The 18,163-nt window shown below is 39.6% G+C and overlaps 4 protein-coding genes across 14 annotated transcripts in view; all 4 read right to left on the bottom strand.

Annotated features, from left to right (window-relative positions):
• Positions 1-2,305, bottom strand: part of LOC116704874 (leucine-rich glioma-inactivated protein 1) — a 6,064-nt gene extending 3,759 nt beyond the window's left edge. The window contains exons 1-4 of the mRNA XM_032540564.1: positions 1,617-2,305; positions 1,285-1,356; positions 591-662; positions 435-506 (exon numbers count right to left, since the gene is read on the bottom strand). Of these exons, the coding sequence (XP_032396455.1) occupies positions 435-506; positions 591-662; positions 1,285-1,356; positions 1,617-1,813 (413 nt within the window). The 5' untranslated portion in view covers positions 1,814-2,305. The remainder of the gene's footprint in view (positions 1-434; positions 507-590; positions 663-1,284; positions 1,357-1,616) is intronic.
• A 2,768-nt stretch (positions 2,306-5,073) lies between these two features.
• LOC116704875 (cone cGMP-specific 3',5'-cyclic phosphodiesterase subunit alpha'-like) lies at positions 5,074-10,033 on the bottom strand. The gene is given in 21 exon segments (XM_032540565.1): positions 5,074-6,191; positions 6,276-6,426; positions 6,546-6,629; positions 6,730-6,804; positions 6,901-6,964; positions 7,128-7,181; positions 7,183-7,200; positions 7,337-7,437; positions 7,589-7,676; positions 7,787-7,896; positions 7,991-8,098; positions 8,263-8,309; positions 8,312-8,402; positions 8,498-8,563; positions 8,656-8,799; positions 8,973-9,122; positions 9,234-9,281; positions 9,389-9,455; positions 9,567-9,631; positions 9,735-9,809; positions 9,897-10,033. Coding segments are annotated over 21 exon segments (1,662 nt in total). The 5' UTR covers positions 9,912-10,033; the 3' UTR covers positions 5,074-6,150.
• Positions 10,034-11,440: 1,407 nt separating this feature from the next.
• Positions 11,441-12,083, bottom strand: LOC116704876 (cone cGMP-specific 3',5'-cyclic phosphodiesterase subunit alpha'-like). The gene has a single exon (XM_032540567.1). It carries the CDS (start codon positions 11,742-11,744, stop codon positions 11,457-11,459), a length of 288 nt encoding a protein of 95 aa, XP_032396458.1. The 5' UTR covers positions 11,745-12,083; the 3' UTR covers positions 11,441-11,456.
• Positions 12,084-13,553: 1,470 nt separating this feature from the next.
• The window catches only part of LOC116704872 (free fatty acid receptor 4), a 23,123-nt gene continuing 18,513 nt past the window's right edge, over positions 13,554-18,163 (bottom strand). For 3 of the 11 annotated variants that reach the window (XM_032540557.1, XM_032540556.1, XM_032540555.1), the window contains exons 5-11: positions 18,011-18,161; positions 17,616-17,742; positions 17,341-17,530; positions 17,155-17,229; positions 14,864-15,334; positions 14,644-14,775; positions 13,555-14,137 (exon numbers count right to left, since the gene is read on the bottom strand). In XM_032540557.1, coding sequence (XP_032396448.1) covers positions 13,775-14,137; positions 14,644-14,775; positions 14,864-15,334; positions 17,155-17,229; positions 17,341-17,530; positions 17,616-17,742; positions 18,011-18,161 — 1,509 coding nt within the window. In that variant the 3' untranslated portion in view covers positions 13,555-13,774. Of the gene's footprint in view, positions 14,138-14,643; positions 14,776-14,863; positions 15,335-16,194; positions 16,501-16,668; positions 16,786-17,154; positions 17,230-17,340; positions 17,531-17,615; positions 17,743-18,010; positions 18,162-18,163 lie in introns of those variants that run through there. The other 8 variants (XM_032540560.1, XM_032540559.1, XM_032540554.1 and 5 more) reach the window with 7 other exon arrangements.

Below are 18,163 nucleotides of genomic sequence, written 5' to 3'. Positions count from 1 at the left end.
CCCCCAGCACACACTATATAGAGCTGCCTCCCCAGCCATTTTAAGTCCCTCTCTGCAACAAAAAGGCCATTGCTGTGTTGAACAGGTTGTTGTACTTTATTTTCTTAGTTTTCTCAGAGCTTTGTCTTGAATATCACATCATATTGTGTCCGTGCTCAACAGATATCTTAGCTTAAGAGTGGCTAACTCTACTTTTTCATAGGTAATTTTAGTCGCTGTACATCAACTAAGAGTGGAGTGGAGCAGACAGATGCAACACGTTCTGCTGATACAAACAGAAACAGAAAGCTTCCTTCCATTCTTTCTTACAAAGAGACCATCAGTGAAAAGATTTTATATTTAAATCAAACAGAAATTGAATTATCATCCGATTGTAAGTACTCTTATTTTGTAATTCTTTTTCATGAGAAGCAAGAAATACAGTTCATACTTACAGATGCACTAGAGTTTTCAGCCCACGGAAAGCATGTGGTGAAATTGACTTGATTTGGTTGTTTTCGATGAACCTGAAAAAGGTGTTGAATAAATGCATGAGAAGGGAGAAAATCTTTTGGAAACCTTTCTAGTATAAATTTGAACCTTCTACTCACAGATACTCCAGATGAGGAAGACCAAGGAAAGCATCCTCATTTATAAATTCCAGGTTGTTGGCTGTGAAGAGGCTGTGCAGAGAGATCCATATTATTTCACTATTCCTGCTCACAAATTATGGTAACAACAAGCTGTTGTCCCACATTAGCAGCTGCTCTGAAAAAGATGGAACTCTGATAGAACACCCCCCCCCCCCCCCCCCCCTCTGTATCTATCACAGTAACCCAACTACATCAAAGACAAGGATCAATGTTCTATTAGGATTCCTGCAGTCTTACATTGTTTTGAAGGGCATTGTGACTCAGTCAATACTCCACCCCAGTAGACAGGAATGAAGGGGGATTCCCTCTTCAAAAGAAGGGATTCCCCTTCATCTCCTTTTGAAATCGTCTGATGCACAAATACATGCTAAGGCGAGACTTGGATCAATGCCCAGCAGAGAGGCTATTCTACCTTGACATAAAAAGGCATATAGGGAAATCATTTAGAAAGGTAATTTTCTCCAAAGCAGTTATTGGTTTGAGCTCCCCATTCAGATGGCTACAGCAAGACCCATTTCATTAGGCTGTAATGTGTAGTAGCATCATCATTGGGGAGATGTCTTCACATGTTAAACATGGCGTTGATCCCCTCACTGGGGACTGACAGCATGCAACAAAGACTGAAGAACAAAAAGCTCCAGAGATTTCTCACAGGAGATGCAGGGCAGGTATGTGGCTGAAGCTCTCTTTCGGGATTTCAGTGAATTCAGACTTGACGAATGATCTGTGGAGAGGGGAGAACATGCGACAGACAGACAGACAGACAGACAGACAGACAGACAGACAGACACACTGGTTAGCTTTAATGAATAGACTGTCTCATACAAACTGCTATTCCAATCTGTTCCTTGGATTGGGCTACTGTGCCGCAGCAGCACAGAAATACACGTCTTCTTCAGCAGATACAAATGTGTTCTGTAAATCTTTGTAATGGAAAGCACGGGTTAGGAATGCGTTATTCAAATAATAATACATTCGACTTACAGTGATATGACATCGGGTGGAAAGCTGCGAGGAATCAGTCCTGCGCTTTCGCACAACGCGTTATCTTTGGTACATGTACATGATGGGGGACAGCGAGGCGGTCTGGCTTTCTTGCTGTCCACTACAAGTAAAACAGACGCCACTACAAGTACGCAAAGCCAGGGCGATCTTTTTGGAATCTTGCGTGTATTTTCCATCCTTGCGAACCGGTGCGGGCACGACCTGCGAGTCGAACAGCCCTCCACATGAACCAGGGTCTCCGCTGTGGTTCCTTTTCCACTGCTGCGGCTGCCTGGAGGCCAAGCGACGCGCTGTCCACTTCTGTCCTGCACGCGTTGGAGGTGATTAAACCGTACGTCCACGGCGCTGTAATTACACTTCACCCCCAGACAAAAAATCAATATCCCCCGGTGACAAAGATCTACAAAAAAAACTCAGAAAAATACCAGCTGGCGCGGTGACAAACGTGGTGTGAGGGCAGGTGGAGATGCCAGCGGGAGCAGACGGAGCATCTTCTCCATCCAAAACCACGCCTATGGTTTCAGCAAACGCTACACTCTCCGTGTCGACCTCGCGGAGCCCAATAGGCTACGCAATGGAATGGTATAAATTTTCGTGAATCAGCTGGGGGAAAGGAAGCTCTGACATGAGCCAGCGGATTGCTGCCTTTGCGCAGACGCACACGGGTTTGCGGGGAGCGGGTGGGAAACCCGATTAAAATTAATTGTCATCTTCATGGAAATGGCTAGAGCGATAGTATTGCCTCACATTGCTTCATTGTATGCCATAGCTTGTATTATTATTATAATTGTGATTGTAACCTTGTGTTTTGCTCCAATTGTTCTCATATTTTTGTGTGCACATTTTAGGTTTATTTCCTGGTTTGCCCGTGGTTTCCATGGCGACTGCTGGATGCAAAATGTTGCTGCCCTGTGATGGAGGGGTGTGGGGAAGCCCTCCTGTCACTCTGACATCTGCTCTAGCTCAGTCAAATGAACCCCATCCCCCTCACAGACAAAGGACTAAGTCTTTTCTCACATCCTGCTTTTCTGGACCATTATTTCATTGCACAAAGCCAAATAAGAAAGCTCATTATTTCTAATGGTTTATTGCTATTAATAATTGCCTTTATTGCTATTATTGATTGCCTTTTTTATTGCACTGTTGTATGTGCCAAACATGACATGGGAGACCTATAAAGTCTTCTTATTCACCATCTAATATCGCAGATCTCTCCAGAGTAGATTAACATGTTTATTCACTGTGTCTGGCGGGGCTGCATGCGTCAGACCTTTCTGGGAAGAAGCATGTGCAGGGAGTTTGAAAAAGTCTCTGAATACATAGTGCTCTGGACCTACAGTCTCTCTGGGCCTGATGGCATTACACCATTTGATATCCAGCATCTGTTTCTGGTGATAATACAATTTCTCCTGTGAAGAAGAAAGCTGGACATGCTCTGAGAGCGGTCTCATTTTATGCTACTTTGTTGTTTAAAGGGGCAGGGTGGAAGAATAAAGCAATTACAAGTGAGGAAGATAAAGGAGACTGCTTACTTCTGAGAAATTCAGAGGGGAATTGTGGACATGGCGGAGCTGGAAGGCACAGAAAGTAAAAAATGTCATTTTTTCATGAGCAGCTTTTGAACTAAATGGACAGTGGATAACAGTGGATATTATTGTTGTGCTGCAAGATGATGGGTAGTCTTTGCACTTCATAAATGCCTCATTCATTGCCAGAATAGAACACACACTGTCCAGAAACTATTTGACCACAGCAATGTCCGCAGCTATTGATACGCCTGAGCTTTGTGTTTCTGACTGGTAAAGGACTTTTGATATCTGTGTTATTGGTTTTCTGTAACTAAAAACAAATATACGACTATATGTAAGTGCATGACTTCATTAACATGTCTATATAGCAAAAAAAGAGAATTAAAAATAAATATATTTCCAAAGCAAAAATTCAACATTTTCTTGTTGCAGATACAAAATCAGTGACTGTCTTCCCTGATGGTCTGACATCCCCACTAGAGGGAAATGAGGAGCCAGTAGAGCCCTGTCACAGGTGGACTGATTCATGAGCTTTCATCTCAATAAAGATATTTACAGTTTTAAAAAATTCAAATAAATAAAATTCTATATTGCATCTTTCTGTTCTTATTTTTTCTTTGAGATTGTTAATCCTAAATTAGTTATTGTGATCATTATTAATATGGTTCTAAATTGCAGTAAATTAGACTTAACATTCAGTGTCATTATCTGACAATCATTCGTATTAAGGTTAAAAAATAGAAGAGGCCACCCTCTTGCTCACCCTCTACACCAGAGAAAGCAGCACATTTTGTAGGCATACTCTTGTTTTACTGTTCGACCTCTGGACCTAGATGCTGTCTTAAGGTGTCATGTCAGTCCACAAAGCCGGCTTACCTCCCATGATGTGACTGCAGGCTTCAGAAACTGAGATGAACTCTGGTTCCTGTATGAACTATGAAGCCTGCATTCCACCTGGCAGTTTCATATCAAATGGATGATTACTTATGGCAGTGACACAAGAAAACACATCTTCTTAAATTATATAATAAATATCTGGCACACAATAATTTACCATCACTGCAGAGAAATATGTAAAATGTTTTAATATATTAAATTTAACATCAAACCCCATGTGAACCTTTGCAAACTGCAGCTTACAAAGGGTGATAGTATATATTTTCTTCTTCATGTATCTTTTTAAACTGTGATAATAAAGTTAGTGTCAGGATTCCCAATTTGTCTAGTTACAATACATGCATATTCCTCTTTCTCATAAGGATATGCATTGACATTTGATGAATGAATAGCTGAAAACAGAAACCAGTTCCAAATCAGTGACACAGGTCTCTTGTAAGCTTGTTAGAAGTTGATTAAGAGATGATGTTTGTTTGGTCAGTCCTGCTCTCATAAAGCCCCCTTTAGCTAGATCTCATTAGTTTATGATGTAGTGTATACATAGACATGTTGGAATCAATGTGGTTGTAAGTCACCATCAGGAAATTCGTTCTATTCAAATATCCATGTGCTGCTGCTAATATACCCTGACACTGCTGTAGTCAAATAGAACCTTATTTGTCATGAGACATACATTTCTGATCTGCTACTACACTATGAACCACCCAGACCTCTCAGGTCATCTGGGACAGGTCTACTTTCTGTCCCCAGAGTCAGAACTAAACAGGGTGAAGCAGCTTTCAGTTTCTATGCTCCTCATATCTGGAACAAACTGCTCATTTCTTTAAATGTTTTATGCTGCACTGTAACTTTTATTCTCGTGTTTTATGTGTCCTAATGTTTCTATTTTGTTTTTAACTATTCATGTGTTTTATCGGTTTTTAATGCTTATGATTTTTAACTGTTTTTACTTGTGTTTTATCTGTTTAACTGATTTTATGTAAAGCACTTTCAATTGCCCTGTTGCTGAAATGTGCTATACAAATAAAGCTGCCTTGCCTTGCCTTGCCTTGAGAGGGGCAATTGGTTTTACATCCATGATGCAGCTTAAATGAAGCATGACATCACTATTTTTAAATTTGTGCATTTGGATTGGGCTAGAATGTATTTAAATGCACAAAAATGCATGATTTGAAAATAAACTTTATTGAAATTCATGATGCTATTACACATATAATTACGTATTTAAATGCTATACATTCATTTTAGTTAATTTTCTTTGCAAAGGTTGCATTCGCTGAGATTTAAAGTTCTTGTGTTAAACTTTTGCATCAGAAAATAGAATCACAAGCTGTGTTTTAAGAAATCTAAACATTATAATTGATGTGTTGTTCACACTTAAACGCCATTTCTCCTATACATGGTGCAGAGTGTTTTCACGTGACACCTCCCTGTCCTGTCAAATGCCACATGTACTCTGCATACGCTGACTTATGAGCAGGACGTCAGTATTTTTACTTTATGTAAGCAGGGGACTTACAAAGAAAAGCTTGACGAGACTAGAGACTTGACGTGGCTTTTAACCAAATCCAATTCAGTTAAATCTTCTTACATCTCTTACTCATATGCCAGGGACATATGCTTGAAATTTTGAAAGCACATACTTGCACTTACAAAAATGCAACTAGTACTTTTGTTTAGTGTGCTCTTTCTCTACAAAATAAAAGCATTTTACTGTAGTTTTTATACACGAAAAGTATCCAGATATAACTGCATCATATTTGCAGCCTAATATTTCTACTCATATCAAGTCCAAAACAAAACAAGTGAGCTAAATATACGTATATTATATTCAGTATAAATAGTTATAATGATGAAGTTTCCTTATTTTAGTTCAAGAACGTTTACATAGTATTACATACAATCTGTATGTGCTCAAGATTGGTGCCAACTAAAACAGCTTCCTGTATCAGAGGATATATACAGTATGTATACAAATATTCATTTAGGATTTTTTTTTTAAAACTTCCTCACCTGTGAACTCATGCTTGTGCACATACACACACTGTACAAATACACATCCAGACAAACATTCATAAACTGGAGGTCTAGAAGATAACGCATGTCTTTGAATTCCCACCATCTTGAACTGTAAAAGGAATAAATGAGAAAGATGGTGAGAGGGCAGTTGACAACACAAATGCAGAATGAGCAGGAGGATTGAGGCGTTCACCTTGTTCGCCTCCACCTTCCAGCTTTTTCTTCTCATCTTCGATAGCCTTCATCTTGGCCTCGTAGACATCTGCAAGAGCTCTCCACTCGCCCCTGTTGATATTCAGCCCATCAAACATGGGGGAAATCTCTGTGTGGAAGCGAGAAAACTCCTGCAAACACACAAATGTGTGTGTAAGTTCAGATACAAACACACAGATTTCCCCAAAAAAATTAATTGGAATATATATACACTGATATGATGTAAGTATTTTACTATGTATCTAGATACCTTGTACACAAAAGAGCAGACAAAGTCGATGAAACCACACTGCATCTTAGGCAGCTTCTCAGCATGATTTCTGTCCATCATTGGCTAAAGAAGACGAAGCAGGAGAAGATGATTATTGTTATGACTTTATGACAACGTATACAGTGCAGGCAGCATACCACAAACCATAGTTTAAAGCTCTTACAAGAGGCTGCTGGTCTAGGACTGTCCTTTCAAGGTCTCCCTGCTCCCAAAATTCTGCTGCCACCATTAGTGCGACCTAAGACCACAGAACCAGGAGAACATAAGACCATTTGGGTAAATGATCACCCATAATCACCTCAAGTACACTACAGGTCTGAAAAATGGGACACACCTTGCTCTGAACCTCCCATGGCTTTGTAATGGCTGACAAGTCACAAGCTGTCATCATCATTGCTCTGCGGAAAACACAACACCATGGAAGAACATTTTTGAATATAGACAGCTAGAGCATAAACACAAGACAATGTAGAGAAATGACATGACAGAAATGCCTATTTCACATGATAAAGTAACTCTGTAAATAAACTCTGCATTTAAAAAAAAACTCTCTGCATTTACATGATTATTTCCTTCCTGGTTGCATTGTTGGAGATGTAGCTGATCCTGTCTTTTTTGGAACATTGTTCTCTTCCTGAAAGATGAGAAAGCTGTCAGATCTTTTCAAAGGTCCTTGGAAAATTCCAATCAGGTGTTACTATAATATAGTATAATATAATAATAAGTGTTACTATATACGTAGATGGAACTAAACTCCGGATATGTCTTACTTGAAGTAAAGGGCGAGATCAGTGGCAATTATGCAAACTTCAAACAGATGCTGCACCGTCTCGAATTGACGCTTCTGAAGGTTTTGGAAGATATTCAGGTTCTGTGAACGATAGCAGATAAAGAGTTTAGACGGCAGCCAAGAGTCCCTAAATCTAAAAGGTACCGGTTGAAAAACATTTGCAAACAAATTTGTGACTATTTCAAACCACAACTACTGTTAAGCATATTCATGTAAACACATATGGACCCACCTCATTCTCCATCAGTGTCTTACTGTACTCAAGATGATGCCGCTCCATAATTGAGGAACTGTGCAGTTTTGCCAGTGGGGATAAACTCCTATAAGAGTCCATCAGAACATATGAGTCAAATGTTTGGATTTGATCATGTTTCTCACCAATGAATTTGTCACTGGTGTCACCTAAAAAAATGTCACACAAAAATCTTACTTGGTCTGGTAGAGATTGTTGGTTCCTCTGTGGTCAATATCGTGGCAGAATCCGGCACCTACCATGGCAAAGGCCTCGAGATCGGAGTAATACTTCTTCAGTTTGCCTGTCTGATGACAAACAAAGAGGACAAGCCTGTATTATAACAAACAGCAGAACAAGAAATTAAAAAATTAAAATATTAGTATGAGAAATCTGACTTACTAGCAGCAGAGCGAACATGGTTTGTCCAACGTTGAAGCCGTGCCTCCAGTTGTGGTAGGTAATGTCACGGTATCCCCTCTGAACGGTGTACATCCATCGTGTCAGGATCTACAAAAAAACAATACAGAGGTAAAATCGTTAAAATCGTAAAAGAATCGTTGTATTTGCACTGCTGGCTCAAAAAGTAGATCTAGTTCAAACCTTTAACTCAGATCACATATACTGTAAATGTCTTTCAAGGTTATAGAGTTAGTTACAACTGTATACTGTACCTCGGCTGGGACTTTGAACTTCTCTACCACTCCCAGCTCAAAGAAGCAGCACACTTGATGAGTTCCACCTCCGACAAGGGGAAGTCACTAAAGCGGAACTCATGCAGCTCCACCTTCTTGGCGTCAGGGATGTTGCTTCTCTGCGCATTGGAAACAGTGCAAACACAGTCAATAAGCCATCACAAACAAACCGAGTTCATTTGGAGAATTGCACCCCTCACGTCAGTGTTCTTACCAACAGTTTGTACATCTCCTTCTGGTCACAGTCCTCTGGTACAGAGCCAAACTTGTCTTGAGTGTTCTGTGTGGAAAAGGTAGTTTACAGGGAGCTCATTCTATTAATCTTTTAACAGTCTGGTTGAATTATATAAGTTGAGTGTGGCAGCAGCCTACCAGAATGGTCTGCACGTCATTTAGTGTGGCTGTTGTCTGGTACATGAGAACTTCTTGTGCAATCTCTTTCTTCCACTCTGTCCTGTTCAGTTTGTCGTATGTGTCGCTATTCAGAGTGGACCTGCCAAGGAACTGGGTTAGAGCCTATGGACATGAACAAATCCAAAACTTATCTTACCATATGTTACAGTAGTAAAAAAATAGATTAAGTAAGTTGGGAGTGTGTTATAACAGCATTAGAAAAATATAATATTTGGAAGCCTTAACATTAAAACAAGATCAAATTAGTGCTACTGAGGACAGATAACTATCCTTACTTCTGTAATTTGTTCATCATTCTCGTCAAATGGTTTGCCTTCTGCTCTGTTGTAAAAAGTGGCAACACCAACAATTTCTTCCTTTTTGTTGACAATGGGGAGGGACAGGACGTTCTTAATCTCCCATCCAGTCTCATCCACTGCTTCTTTCTGTCAAGCAGAATCAAATAGAACATTCAGTTTATTTTAGTAATTAGTTGTGTTGTAAAAAAAAAAAAATGAATTGAATTAAATGTCAGTTGTCAATGAAGAATGTTTCACCTGAAATTTGAAGTAATCATCTGCTCCAACATTCATCATGTTGCAGATCTAAGAGAAGTCATCACATGTGTTTGGAGATTAGCAGATCATTGATTGGCACTGATTGTTTAACTACTGAAGCGTTTGCATAAAAAAATGGCAAAAGTGGAACTTACAAATCCATTTTCAGCCACATATGTTGGTAGTCCGCTGACCAGAGCCCAGTGGTCGGCAGGAGGGCCACTGTGAGTTCAACATGGATGAGTAACTGTGTGCCTTTTTATAATCAGTTAACCTCAAAATATGCAAATAAAGCGATATAACACTGTTGTTACAGTGCATCAGGATACTTACGGAATAACTTTAATCTCCTCTTTGTCTTCCAGCAAGTAGTCAATAATCTTGTAGAAGTTGATTTCCTGAATGTTTTACACATAAAGAGGGTTTTTTACATTCATCAAAATCTTCACCAATTGGTGAACAAGAATAATGTGAAAATAGCAAACCCAGCTTTGGACTTACTCTCCCATCAGGTGTCTTGGGGCCTTTGTATGCCTCCTGTTCTCCTAGTTTGATTGGCCATTCATCAAAGAATTCCTGGTGGAGAAAAGACCAATATCCTGTTCAATATACTGCATTATTAATTCAATGAATTAAAGCTTTTTCAGACTTTCCAGTACGCACTTTTTCTTTGGTCATGTCCAGCAGTCCCACAGAGAATCTCTCACACTTGATATATGTCCTCACTGTGTACAAGGCTTTGTGAAACTGCCTCTCAATATCCGTCAGCTCTTCAAATACTTTGCTGGCTGACCACAGTAACACCTATGGCAAAGAAAAGTATCACTGCTCAGAATTTGCACAGGAACCTTTGATTATCTGTCATTCTATAATTGTGGAAATATTTTCAGACTGGACAAGTGGATTCATTACTGTGTATTTTTACCTGGCTTCTCCTGGACTCTATATCCCACATGCATGAAGTGTGGGCTTGGAAAGCAACCACAGCAGCAATATTCCCATATTTAGTGAAGAGCTGTAATGAAAGAATCATATTGGTTCATGAATGAAATGTTCCCTATCAATGTTCCTTAATGAAAACTACAATCAGTTTCTCCAACAGATTTTCACATGAATAACCTCTAAATTCAGAAATAGGTATCGGAACAAGACAAGAAAACATTTTTCTAAGCTTTGCCTTCCTAAATGGATTATTAGTTGAACTGTCATAACAGTGACCGAAAGCACAGAGTCAAGCCATTAAATATCTGGTGGGCTAAAAATGAAAAAGTGATGAGACTCTTCTACTGGATTTATCTGACTACTACAGCAGGTAAAACCATGCAGCCTTAACAACATACTTTCAGGTTCTCAGCCCAACTAAGTGCACTCGTTTTAAATACCCTCTTATATTTATGAACATCCTGTCCACTCACCTCCTGATCACTCTTTGAAAATTCATCAGCACCTTGTTTGTTGAGTGCCATGATGACACCGATGGGTTCCTTCTCACACATAATGGGAGCAGCAATCATGCATTTCGTAGTATATTTGGTGCTTTTATCCACAAAGTCACAGAAATGAGAGTCCTGAAAATTACAGGAGAACAGTGAAAAGTTGTGTGTCAACAAAGATAAATGTAAAAGAACATTACAGATAAACACACATGCATGCTATCACAGTGTACTACTAAGTTACATATCAGAATGAAAATGTGAGACATACTAAAACAGAAAATAAAAATAATCAATTACTGGTAATTCTTCTGCCATGTTTTGCCTGTATGTTGTACAATATTTGTAGAAGGAGGTCCCTGCTCAGCCTCACTTTCAGCTAAGGGGATCTTGGCTTAAAAAACGTTGAAGACCCCTGCTCTATGCATTTTAATAAGTCCTTCTAGTTTATCCCTAGTTTATATTGTAGCTACACAGTTTTAGTGCAGTTTGAACTACACTGTATCTCTCCAGAGATAACATGGAGTCTTTAGAGTTTAATAAAACAGAATTACAAGATGTATCTACTGTATGTTTCCTCAGATGTCTCATCCATAATACAGCCTGGTTTGGTCTGTTTGTTCCACAAAGCCCAATTTTTTTTTCACTACCATAGTATTTTTTTCTTTTTCATTAGCTTACCTTCTTAACATCAGCAATGTTCTGAGGCTTCTTGGAGTGTGCTGTCCATCCAACAATTCCCATGTCGGTGGGAAAAACAATCTCTGCATTGGGATCCACTAAATTCTTTTCAAATTGAACTGCATCGATCAGCCCGGACCAGCAGAGCAATCCTCTGGAGAATTGTATGCAGAGCTTTTTCCATCGGGGTGTTAGCTTGCATCTCCTTTATGAGATCGAATGTGAATTCAGCCTCCAGGATGGTGGTGGCATCATTGTAAGAGGCTGGGTCTTTGACCTGGACCTTGTTGTTGAAGGCAGCAGTGATCACATCTGCCTTGACTTTCTTGTCGTAGTACTCCTTAGCAAACTGTGGGTTGTTGTCAAGGAACTTCTCTACTGTGTCTTTGTCTGCCATGTTGTCCAAATTTGGATGAATGATCCCTTCTGCAGCTGCACAAGGCTGCTCCTCTCAGATGTGTACAGCAGAGCAGTAAAGGTGGCCTTCAGAAGATGTTGCAGCGCTGACCCTACTGTGACATATCTAAATCTTTTATGTGGACACAGCTCCAAACGTTTGCTCGGTAACAGAAGGTAGTGAGTGGCTTGCGGGGTAAGGGGATCCCAATGGAACTAACGACGGTCATGCAAGGGTCATAAAGGCCCTGAGCTTTCTTAACTCCTAAATCCAGCCACTGGTCATTTCAGGTGGCCAATCCTATCACAGGTAATGTTAACCGAGTTATGGCACTTTTAGTATGACCTGCAGTAATGTAGAAGAGGGCAGGAAGCAAGAAGTCAAGAATGCAATAATTCCTGGGCGTTTCCTAAATCTAGGACGAGTGTAGGATCAGACCTTTAGGGGGACTCAGCTCTTAATGGGAATGAAAACTACGAAAGTCCCTTTATGGACTACCAGAATCAAATTAAATGATAATGAGGTGTAAACAATAAAAAAATAAAACTTTCCTTAACTGTGTTGCAGGTGCATAGCATTGGCGACACAGATATTAAACCTGCTTCTTTGCACCTGTAATTGTTTGCCCTCTGTCACAAGTTCACAAACTCTAACTTTTTTTAAATTAATTTTTAGAGAGGCTGAGATGAAATGTAAGGTGGGCTTGAGTCCCCCTAAAAAGGGTCTGAAATCGCCACTGCCTAAATCTCTCTGATAACACACACTAATAATCTATCTGAGATTGCTGGCTCATCTTGTCTGTAAATGTGTTGTTAGGGTTAGAGCAAGATGAGTACTTGATACACTGTACATATCAGTTTGTTTTTTCATGATGCTACCACATAAGAAAACCAGGAAGCAGCCACAGAGGTCATGCAAATATATCACTGCGCTACAGCTGATCAATTCAGAACAAGTACTGACATCTAATTATAATATCCAAATTCATCTACAGGCCCTCCTCCAGAAAGAATTGAGCGTTGATTCCATCGGCTTGGCTTTGCTGGGCTAGTTCTACTATTGCAGCTACATTTAATCATTGGCAGGATTACGTGGGATTGTAAACGGCTGGTCTGAGTTTAATTATTTTTCTTGGCAGGTAAACTGCCATTTGTTATTTTGATCTAGTTAAGAGACATACTCCCACACCAGGTGACAAAAAGGCAATGGCATGACTAAAAAATAGTCTTTTATAAGCAGTGTTATATGAGGGGCTCCAAATTTGTTGCACAATAGTACTTTGAATTAATGGACTTAATATTAGTTAATTAAGTGGTTAATGTCATGCCAGTTCAAGACACAAAACACAGGTATGAATCGATTATTATAAAAATGTAAATATGACTTTATCTAGACAAATTAGATTAGATTATACTTTATTTATCCTACAATGGGGAAATTTCCTTATTACAGCAGCAGCATTTTCTTCAATAAAAGCAAAAAACAAAAACACACAAACAAGTAAACACACAAGAAATACAGGCAAAACAATAGACAATGATTATATTGTAGACTGAAAGTAAGCAAAATGGCGTAAAATAAAGGTATTTTAAAGTGCGGTTGCCATGATACAAGAAACGATATTGCGGTGTAAGTGACGTTAAAATTAAATTTAATGTGTAATTAGAGTAATAAAGCAAGACTCGGTAGCATAATATAAATCTAAGATCTAATAATAATCTGTGCTGTTATAATGCATACCACTTTTATTTTTTGGCATTTCAAAGTAAGATACATTTTAGAAATGACTAAAAATCACAAAAAGCAATAATTTATTATACAATTACTTATCTTTACAGTGTTTGCTTTTTCAAAGGTATTTTAATCTTATAATAGTATGAAATCATTTCTGCATTTGAATATAATAACTTCACTTACGAGCGAGTATTGTATCTTACATGAGAGGTATATCAAATGTCATGAGGTGTGAAACGTGTGCTGAATGCTTTATGTAAGTTTAAATCCTCAATTTGACAAAACAATCACGATAATCATGGCTGTATCCCTTGCACTTGACCACTGCTCAGTGGTACAATAACAGAGTCACAGCAGAACCTGCGCCAGACTTTCTTGAACTGGCGGACTGAGTAAAGGATGGGATTGAGGGCTGAGTTGGCCAATGTGAATGTTACCACCCAGAAGAACATGGTAGAAGAAACATCTAGATTATCCAGGAAGTTCCTGGCCAGGATGAGGAAGGTGACGATGAAAATAGGGCTCCACATGATTAAGAAAGAGAGCACAAGGACCAGAAGGGTACGGAAGAGCTTCATATCCTGGCGGGACACATGGTACTCAAGGGAGTTTCTAACTGGCTGTCTGTCTCTGAGCCCTAGCCTACATCTTTTGGCAATCTGTAATACAAATAAAATAATATTACATCAGACTGTAATATTACACGTAGTGACGTTATATAATGTGGACAGAAGAGATGTAACCTGATTAACACTACACATGATGTCCTTTATGTTTGTCTCCAATGTGTCTCAAACGTTGGTAAAGTCTTACATAATTTTACAATCTAAGGACAAATGCTTTTTTACATGTAAATTAACCATTACTATGAAAAGAGTGGAACAAAAATACAAAATGTGTACAAAAAAAAGGTTGTCCACAAAGATGAAGGATTACTCCTGTTGATTTAACGTTTTCTATTTCCTAAAAATGTTTTAGAATGACACAGGCATAGTCATTAAATGTAGATAGATGGACTAACTCATTGTGGATTTGTTAAATGTAAGAAAATTACAGAAAAATGTCAGGTATCCAAATGTTCTGGGGTCCCCAGTGCCTATTAAACTCAACTGTCTTTAAAAAGTGCCTTTCTTCACTTCTTGACATATTTGCACATAAAACCCACCTGTAATATTTTGCTGTAACTGACCACAATTATAAATCCTGGGAGAAGAAAGCACAGGGCAGTGAAGGTCACGTTCCACACAATCTCTGCAGTTGTGTCGGGCCACCTGAGAGTACAAATGTGTACATGTTTCTGTGGAAAAGACATGAATATAAACAAAAACACATTCATGGCAGAGACACTGAGGTTTCCTTTCATCCATCCGTCAAGCCATCCATACCTGCTCAGGGAAATCCACTTCCATCACTGTGAAGAAAATACTGAGGGGTATGGAGGTGAGTGCAGAAAAGGCCCAGATGAAGAAGAGGGTGGCAATCACCACTCTGCGGTTTAAAATGGGCACAGCTTGCAGCCGAAGGATGGCTTGGACCCTTTCCACACTGATGGAGGCCAGGGTGGTGATGGTGGCACAGCCGCTCATACAGATGACATACAGCACAGTGTGACAGGCCGTAAACCCCAACATCCAGGACTCAGTCCACCGCACTGCCACAATCAGTGGGATCATGCTGACAAACAGCAGGTCGGCCACAAACAAGTTGAGGGTCAGGATGGTCTTGTTGGCCAGCAGTCTGCATTCCCAGGTTACCAGGGCTGCAGCTCCTGCATTTGATGCCACGGAGACCAGGAAAACAGCAGTGATAGTCAGGGTCTCGAAAATAGTGGTGGCAACATGATCTGAGTGACGCGCCTCAGAAAAGAAGGAAAAATAGGTGAAGTTTCTTAATTGGAGAAAGTGACTGTGAGGGTTAAAATCCATATAGGCTGAAAAACGTTTTTTGATCCTAATGCTTCCCGATTTTCACACCTGGAGACTGCCAGAGATGTGAAGGGGGAGAAGCAGCTGATAAGGCATACAGTGATAAGAGGGGTGGAGGGTGGTGCCTAGACTCTATGATGCTGTTTGCTCTACCTGCTACATGAAGGGAAGTCAAACATTACAAAATGTTCTTTACGCTGTGTAGTTAAACCTCATTATATTATGTGCTACTTCAATGCCACATTTGTTATGCAAACTCTTCTTCAGAGCAAATTCTTTACACTTTTCAAACAATATCAAACACAGCTAGACCTGCAAATAGTGGATCACCTCTTTAGGAATAACTCTACAACACACTACAGTTGCTGACTGCGATTTCCACAATTTGCCTGAGGAGCCTTAATCCAATCTTCAATCAATTGAGTTGTTCTACAGTAACACCAAAGAGTGTAAATGGCAAATTAGCTGTTAAGATCTACTTAGGTAGACACAACTTTTATTTACGTTGCAAATTAGATTACCAGGTTTACCTGGTCCAGGACCTAAAGTCATTTTGCAAAGTATCACACGTAGCTATTCTTTTTTATTTTATTTTTTAAATACTGTACAAACAAGACTAGGAGTCTACAGCTATGCTGATGTTTAGCAGGAGACATTTACCAGGTTTGCCATTGCAAATTAGCCTGGACCCCCAAAGTCACTAGAATCTATCTTCAAGGGACCCTGAATATCTTCGGGGCCACTAGCTAATCAAAGCTTTGCTTTAATTTAAAATACTAAGAAGCACAACATCAGCAACTTAACAGATAGTTTATTGAGATAACTTGTAGCTCTGGTTACACAGTGTAGTTAAAAAACAATCCATATGACAGAAGGTGCAGAAGTGAAGAAGTTCTCAGCTTAGCTCAGTCAACACAGTCATCTAGGTGGCTCAGCAGTTCTCTGTAGTGAGAGGCAGGAAACTCGGTCCGGCAGCTGGGACACTCCAGGAAGCTTTCATTGAGTAAGCTGCTGGGGGGGGAGCGTGTAAGGCTGTCTCTGGAGCACAGCGAGGGTGTGTGTGCTGCTTCACATGAGTTGCCATCCTGCTGATTTCTCTAATATTAATGGAGTCATCAATCAGTTATGACAGATAAGACACTGGATTAAATAGTTCTATTATTTTTTACCAACAACACTTAAAGCTGCACTAATCAATATTTATTTATAAATCTTTTGTTGCAGCTTTAAGGTCCAGCACGGAAGTTTACACTAATCATGCCAACCTTTGACAATTTTGTCCCAGGGTCTTTCTGCAGTTTCCTCAGGACTCTGACCATTTGCTTCTTTAAATACGAACAATTCTCCTTCTCATCCTCAAGGTCTTGTGAATAAATGTTGATCTAAAATTTAAAAAGTTTGCATTACAATTGAGAATATAATATAGTATATAAATAACCATGGGAATATTTTCAAATACAAATAATTACAGTATGTTATTTGCTTATGTAAGGACAGATATGTTCCCTTTAGAAGGAAAGTAAAGAGGAAAGAAAGCATGACATGCCCACTCCTGGAGATGAGTGAGGCTTAGAATCCCAAAGGACAGACTGATTGACCCAATCCGATGATTCCTTCTTAAACTGTAATTAATCTGTGTTATTGACAGTGAATGTATTCATTTTTATTTTGTATCATTTAATTTTTTAGTTAATACTAAAGATTTATTCAAGGATAGGGGACCAAAACTGAGATGACTAACACTTTCATACCTGTCGCTCCAGATCTGCAATCTTTTCCTGGTCTTCACTGTGACAATTTTTCAAGCACTTCTGAAAGAATGTCAACTGAGAAGAGTTTTTTTTATTTTTTATTATTTGTTGTCTTTTTTCCCACTTGTAGGATAAAGGTAAGATTTTAATTTTTCTTACTGAATGAATAGTTCAATGAAGACGTACCTGCATCTCAAAGTTAGTTGACCTGCGCTTCTCCTCATCCAGTCTGCACTGGAGGTCTTCGGTCTCAGCAGTCAGCCATTGTTCTTCATCCTCAGAGCAATGATGATCTTCAGGTGCACTTTTTATGCTGATATTTTCAGTTTGCAGCTGCTGCTTGAGCTCTTCCACCTCGCTCTCCTTTTCTTTGCACCTACACATCAAACGGTCTGTCATGTAGCTAACTACCAACTTTAAGCAACACCATATTCTTAATTTTCATTTAGCAGTAGACATACCAGTCTTGGGTAACTTTCAGGTTCTGGTGGGCCATGTCGAGCTGCTCCCTGAGCACCTCCAGCTCGTCTTTGGCTTTCTGCAAGAGACTTTCATAGTGCTCCTGCACCTGGCTTATTCGCTCCCTCACTGTGATGTAGATAGGCAGATGATGAAAATGAAAAGTTTCAAAACAGGAAATTACACAAATGCACAATGAAAACATCAGATACAGCCCTACACGTGCACCATATAGTGATAAAGTACATGTTATTGACATTGCATTGCAAGCCACATATTCTGTAATAGTAGGCTAATCAAGGGCAATCTTGACATCTTAAAAACCTTGTTGTGACAGTCTGTTGCCCCTTGTTGCCTCAGTTGTGAGTGCCCACTACCCACTGTCCCTCTGGCTCACCATCTGAATGGTCCTCATTGTGTTGCTGTGAGCGAGCCTGATTGGCTTTGTTCAGCTCTTTCTCCAGCCATAACATTCTGGCCAGAGTTGCCCTCACATAGGCCTCTCTCTGCTGGTCATATTCCAGCCACTGCTTGTTCTTCTCCAAGGCCT

This window comes from Etheostoma spectabile, chromosome 17 (assembly GCF_008692095.1).
Source record: "Etheostoma spectabile isolate EspeVRDwgs_2016 chromosome 17, UIUC_Espe_1.0, whole genome shotgun sequence".
NCBI lineage: Eukaryota > Metazoa > Chordata > Actinopteri > Perciformes > Percidae > Etheostoma > Etheostoma spectabile.
This window is presented reverse-complemented; position numbering and strand designations above follow the sequence as displayed.